The sequence below is a fragment of the Nicotiana tabacum genome, chromosome 13, assembly GCF_000715075.1.
Source record: "Nicotiana tabacum cultivar K326 chromosome 13, ASM71507v2, whole genome shotgun sequence".
Taxonomy (NCBI): Eukaryota; Viridiplantae; Streptophyta; class Magnoliopsida; order Solanales; family Solanaceae; genus Nicotiana; species Nicotiana tabacum.
In genome coordinates, this window is record NC_134092.1 from 42,383,443 (window position 1) to 42,390,166 (window position 6,724).

General features: G+C 36.2%; 2 protein-coding genes across 2 annotated transcripts; one reads left to right on the top strand and one right to left on the bottom strand.

Annotated features, from left to right (window-relative positions):
- The first annotated feature begins 237 nt into the window (after nt 1–237).
- On the top strand, nt 238–3,746 carry LOC107770106 (pollen receptor-like kinase 3). Its single transcript, XM_016589369.2, has 2 exons — nt 238–2,419; nt 2,919–3,746. Exons 1-2 carry the CDS (start codon nt 1,144–1,146, stop codon nt 3,485–3,487), a joined length of 1,845 nt encoding a protein of 614 aa, XP_016444855.2. The 5' UTR covers nt 238–1,143; the 3' UTR covers nt 3,488–3,746.
- A 196-nt stretch (nt 3,747–3,942) lies between these two features.
- On the bottom strand, nt 3,943–6,418 carry LOC107770107 (protein DEEPER ROOTING 1-like). Its single transcript, XM_016589370.2, has 6 exons — nt 6,202–6,418; nt 6,039–6,111; nt 5,468–5,955; nt 4,668–4,836; nt 4,447–4,502; nt 3,943–4,361 (listed from the first exon to the last, which is right to left on the bottom strand). The coding sequence occupies exons 1-5, from the start codon at nt 6,205–6,207 to the stop codon at nt 4,483–4,485; spliced, it is 756 nt and encodes a 251-aa protein (XP_016444856.2). The 5' UTR covers nt 6,208–6,418; the 3' UTR covers nt 3,943–4,361; nt 4,447–4,482.
- Nucleotides 6,419–6,724: the final 306 nt, after the last annotated feature.

Below are 6,724 nucleotides of genomic sequence, written 5' to 3' on the forward strand. Positions count from 1 at the left end.
ATTTAATATCGGGATCTTAATGCGTTCTTGATAGATTGATTCAATAAGAATATATGCGTTAATCTATTTTGAATAGGCGCATAGTAATTCAGGAGAAAAGTACGAGATCAATTACTCGATTAATTAGCAACCATAAGCGAATTGCATGAAAGGGAGAGTTAATTAGAACACAATAGGATTGGTGAATCGATCACAACCCTGGAATGTTTATCTCTACTGAATTCTCAACAACCATTTTCTGCTTGCTTAACTAGCTAATTGTTACATTCTCTGCATAGTTATAATCACACCATTCAATTCTGATTAACCCGACTAAGTAGCAATTTGAGTGAAATTAGTGGGTAGTTAAACACAAGTCTCTGTGGGTTCGACACTCTACATATATTACTTGTTGACGACGTATACTTGCACGTGCATTTGGGAGCAACACAAGGCTCTTGCAGATGCTGCAACTGAAATAACTCAGACACAATCAGTTCTTTTTTAGCTTGGCTTTCAAGTCCCACAAGCTCCAACTCTATGGTGTGACAATATTAGAGCTGCTTATCTCTCCATTAATCCTATTTTTCACTCGAGAACCAAATATGTGGAGATTGATTTTTCATTTTGTGCGAGACAAAGTTGTAAGGAAATCTTCAAATTCAATTCCTTTCTACCAAAGATCAATTGACAGATACATTTACCATGCCAAAGATCAATTGACAGATACATTTACCATGCCATTTACCATGCCTTTGTCTGCGGCGAGATTTTAGTTTCTCATAGACAAAATAAATGGCAAGTCCACCTTGACTTTGCAAGGGGATTGTTAGACCATCCTGATCTTCTCACCATTTGTATTAGATTCTCTTCATAATGATATGGGTGTATATATAGTCAAATTTTCCCTAATTAGCGACTATGCCTCTACACCATAGACAAGGTAAATGCAAGGTCCACCTCTCATTCTATCCATCATTCTGAATCTGTTCTTAGACAAGCATTCTGTGTCCACTAGGAGTATTCAACTCTGACAACAAATCTTTGTCAAATATTACACCACCCACCTTAGTTCCCTCAAACACACACCATGACACACCTATTAAGAAAAAAATCAGAGAAATTCTCTCTCTATTTACAGCGGCACATTGTTTCTCCACAATTATGGCCGCTGTCCTCTTCCCCTACCTTCTTTCCTTAATCTTTTTCCTCCTTTTTCTATCACATCCACCTCCTTGTTTTTCCATTGGAGGTGATGAGGCCCTGGTTGAATTTAAAGAATTGTTAACAAATACCTCAGCTCTTGATTCCTCTTGGAAAAAAGGAACAAATCCTTGTGACAATAACAAGAAATGGGTTGGTGTTCAATGTGATAAAAATGTTGTCCAAGGTCTAATTCTTGGTGGATTTGGCCTCTCAGGGGATATTGATGTTGATTCATTGGTTAGCCTTCAAGGCCTTAGAGTGCTCAATCTTGCAAACAACTCTTTCTCAGGGTTCATTCCTGAATTTTTTATTCTTGGTGCCCTTAAGTCTCTATTCATTGATGGGAATCAGTTTACAGGGGAAATCCCTGGGGATTTCTTCTCCAAAATGTCATCTCTCAGGAAAGTCTGGCTTTCGCGAAACAAGTTTTTAGGGAAAATTCCTGATTCTTTAGCTAGTTTGAAATATCTTTTAGAACTTCACCTGGAGAATAATGAATTCTCAGGAACAATTCCATCTTTGTCACAGGGGACTCTGATATCTATCAACCTGTCAAACAATAAATTACAAGGTGAAATCCCACAAGTTTTGTCAAGATTTGGTTCAGACCCCTTTCAAGGAAATCCAGAGCTATGTGGACAACAATTAGGGAGAGAATGCAAGGCTGCAGCCTCAGGGGAAAAATCTGAAGGTTCCAGCATAAAATGGATAATTATAGGCTTAGTGGTTGTTTTGTTATTGGTGGCTATATTTTTTAAGACAAAGCGCAAGGAAGATCACTTCGAAAAGCTTGAAAAAGAGAACCTTGATGAATCTGTGAAGCTGAATATTCCAAGCTCAAACAAAAGAAGCATGAGCTTGCGCAACTCCATGCGCTCATCAAGGAGAGGACGCTCGCGAAGTGGCAGCGATATGGGTGATCTTGTGGTGGTAAATGAAGAAAGAGGTATATTTGGGTTGCCTGATTTGATGAAGGCATCAGCTGAAGTCCTCGGGAATGGAGGATTAGGATCAGCTTATAAGGCAGTACTGGGAAATGGTTTGTCACTCGTTGTGAAGAGGTTGAGGGAGATAAACAAATTGAATAAGGAAAGCTTTGATACAGAGATCAGAAAGCTTGCCAAGTTAAGGCACAGGAATTTATTGCAACCATTGGCATACCATTACAGGAAAGAGGAGAAGCTGGTGGTGTCTGAGTACATTCCAAAAGGCAGCCTGTTGTATTTGTTACATGGTATGGACTTCTTTGGCTCTCTATCTTTTTGTAATTGTTAAGGAGTCCATGAAAACAGCCCATTTTGTGTACAACTTATCTTGATGCTAGCTTCTTTTCTTCTTTTCATGTGCATAAGTAGAGATTATCTCATGATGGAGATATCATTTATCTTTATCAAATTAGTCTGTTATTTTTTTCAAGTTCCTTTGGAATGATTCTTTTTAAAGTCTCAGCATTCACATAGTTCATAAAAATGTTCTTAGATAGCGCTAAACATTTGCATTATTTCTTGTCATTGATTCCCCCTCCCCCGGAAAAGAAAAAGATAGAAATAGTGCAACTGTAGATGTTTGAATAATTATGAAGTTCCAGAATTTTGTTAAATTGGACTCTTAGAGTGCCTCAAAGTAATTTTCACATTATATATTTAACATGTCCATTTCGGAGCTGCTTCTATAATATATACTCTTTTTGTGTTTATTTATCTTCTGAGATCTTAGCCGGACGGAATTTTCAGGTGATCGCGGCATAGCACATGCTCAGTTAAATTGGCCTACTCGCCTGAAAATCATCCATGGAGTTGCCAATGGAATGAAATTTCTTCATTCTGAGTTTGCATCATATGATGTACCTCATGGGAACCTTAAGTCTAGCAACATTCTTCTTACTGCAAATAATGAACCACTTCTCACAGATTATGCTTTTTACCCACTAATCAACAATTCACAAGCTGTCCAATCCCTTTTTGCTTATAAATCACCTGAAGCCATAATAAACCAACAAATCTCTCCAAAAAGTGATGTCTATTGTCTTGGAATCATAATTCTTGAAATCCTTACTGGGAAATTCCCTTCACAGTATCTCAGCAACCAAAAGTGTGGAACCGATGTTGTGCAATGGGCGCAGTCAGCAGTTGAAGAGAAGAGAGTATCAGAAATGATTGATCCACAGATAGCAACAGCAAAAGATTCTCTTGAAAAGATGGAGACGCTCCTTTATATAGGAGCTGTTTGCACTGAAAGCGACCACGATAAGAGAATTGACATGAAGGAAGCCATAAAGAGGATAGAAGAGATAGAAAGTTAACTGGATGGATTTCAACTTCTGAAAAGTGATTTGTTAGCCGGGAGGCTCAATTTCTCCGGCTAATGATCAATGCATGAGCTCTACAAAGAATTAATTAGTTGACAAAGTGCTTGTTTATGACTACCCAGTAGAGGCTTATGAAGGGCATCTTACAAAGGAATCTCTGAAGATCATCAAAGAAGCCCCGAGGCCGAAAGGATTTGTTGTAAAAGTATCCAATTAGATAAAAAACTAAGATATAGTTGCGGATTTTATGTTACATGGATGCTTCATTTGTTTTGAAATATCTGTGTCAAACTGGTGTGACATGGTTGCGGATTCTTCAACATGCACTAAGTGTTACTAAATCTGAAAATAACTCTATGAAAAATCACACACTCATATCGGATACTAATCATTCTTGAGACCATGTAACATAAAGCAATTTCAATTTTTCTCTCTATAGTTTACTGTATTCAGATTACCGATGCAGATATTCTCTATGTAAAGCTTCAATCTTACACTTACACATAATCTATCTCTTTGAATTGAATAGAATATGGATGTTAAAATAGTGACTATATTAGAGTAAAAGTAAAGATTACCGTCTCTGCGGAGCATCAAAGAAGCCCACCTTTTATTAGATCTGCTAAAATATTTAAAAATACACCCTATATTTTCTCTCATCTTGAAAACACTAAGCTTACAACCTGGAAAAAGCAGAAGCCATGGAAAAAAATCATGTCCCATTAGAACAGGACCGTGAATGAAGTTTAGTTTTGTCGTGGGATGGTGCCTGTCAACTCTTCCATATCATGCAGTGGCAACATATTCACCGCTACCAAAATCTTATAAGAATTTGAATTTTGTACAGCCAAAAGGAACAGAATTGAATCTGCAAAAGCAATAAACATTGATGAGAAGTTTTGATGGATAATGACTGATGACATACAAATACAATATATCAAGTTTAGTGTTACCTCATCTTTCCAAGAACTGGCTATGGAATAGATCAATCATATCTCTAGTACAATAACTGCACAACAAGAATGAACAAAGTTTACATCCTCACAAAGTTATTAGCCCCAAAACTAGAAGATTTCATTTGTTTAGGTATTCATCCTGAGAGCTTCTTGCAAGTGCTTGTCATGTTAATGTAAATAGTAGATGGAGAGTTATCTATGTTCATCATTAAACTTACAATCAGAATCAGAGTTGTCCCATTTATTTCTATCCTTCACAGTCTCAAATGCTTCATCTTCACTATCAATCTCAAGTATATTTCCATTGTCCAAGTATTTCTTTTTCATGTCACCCCTTGGACTGGATGCTTGCCGGAATATCTTTTTGTGAATTATGGCCCTCAGAATCTGCAGATAGCATTATTTCTCACCTTTAAAATAAAATCACTAAGTTTATTTGTGAAAACAAAATCTGCATAAGAACAGAAGATCAATACATAAATAGATGAGGTCTCCTTAAAAATATGTTGATGAAAGGATCAACTATTCACAACCAAAATTTAAAGCAACTATAAGTACAGTTCAAGATTGATTATGTCTATCATTGTCTACTTGAACTTTGAGATCCAGGACGATTCCTTGAAAAAACATGCTTGACCCAGCCAAAACATATAAATATCCAGCACATTAATCAACATTGCAAAGTTTGTAAACATGTAAGAAATAAGAAAAGGGAACAGTTACAAGATTAATGTCATACCATATGCTCCCTCTAATATTTTTTAATACACTTTGCTTTTTAATCTTTTACGAAAAGAATATTTAGGAACTTTTTAAATTTGAACTTTTCATTTTACCACTAGCGAAATGCCCTTATAGCCACATAAATATAATGGCACGTTTAGAAATACAAGTTTTAAGGATACTTTTGGCATATTGCAAAAGTAGTTCTTTTAAATACAACCGTATGAAATGAAATGGAGGGAATATAACATATCTTTTGTAAGGTTTTTTTAAAAGTTCAATTCATAGAGTGAACCTTCTCCAATCTTAATTTCTCAAACTTTGACTGAGAAATGGGATCTCTCAAAAGAGGGGGGGAAGGGACTGTGAATCGACCTCTGCAGGCAAATGCCTTCTCAAGGAGATAAGACAATGTCTTTGTACTTATGCCACTGTTTGTGTTTTCCAATTGAACTTCTTGTTTTTTGCCACATACAATACTGTTACTCTGCTTGAGATGATTCTCTTTATCATCTTCCAAACTTTGTAGGCAGTCAAAGAATTTCTCGAGATCCTTCGTTGAACCTTTAGCCGGATCAGGGGAAGTACTATCACACAGTAGTAGTTTTAGTTCTTTTTGAAGTTCTCCAACTTCTTCAGGTGTAAGCTCTTCTAGGTGATAAGGCTGATGATTCAAGTTCCCAACATCTTTATTCAAACTGTTATTTCCAAATGTACCAATAGCAAGAAGTTCAATAGGCCAGTCACTGAATTCTTCTCTAATGGGTTGATGCAACATATGATCTATTTTAAGGACAAAACACTTATTAGAAACACACGAAGGATCAAAACTAATGAAGAAATCAAAGGAAATCATGAAAGCTTACTTGTAACTCTCACTGCTTTTTGTTTGTTGGTCCCTTGCTTTCCATTCTTCTTGCTTTGGAACCAATTAAAGATCTGCAATCAACATAAATGATTATTTTCAAGGTAAAGAATACAATCGTCATTTTTTGCTATACGAGTGTTAAATTTGTCCAACTTAATCACCTTCATTCTTAGGCTCTGTCAATGTGATTAGGCCGGGCTTATAGGAATGTTTGTTTGAAAACAAATCCCGTAAGACAAAGGATGCTGAGCTTCTTGACTTTTATATAGAGATGGGATAGCACGGATTTCCAGAGTCATTGTCAAGATGGAAGCATTGGTTCAATTTCCCACACGGCTGTACCTGCCGACTTTTGTAGTGTCTTCTTTCCATGGCATTTTCTTCGACTTAACAAGGTTTTCTTAGGCCTCATGTGTTTCCATTTAATTTAACGGAGGTCTCGGTCAGTATGTGTGCTTGTTTTTTAGATCTGAATTTTAATCCTTTAGATCTTAACCATTAAGTTCATTTATTTTTAAAATTTTACAATTAATTAATGGGTCTGAATATATCTTAATGACTAAGATTTATAACAAAGTCTTAATATCATTGAGATGTTGTATCTTCAAGAATTTATACAACAATGACATTTCACCACTACTCCATACGCTTTCATGGCTAAACACCATCACACTGCCATTGATG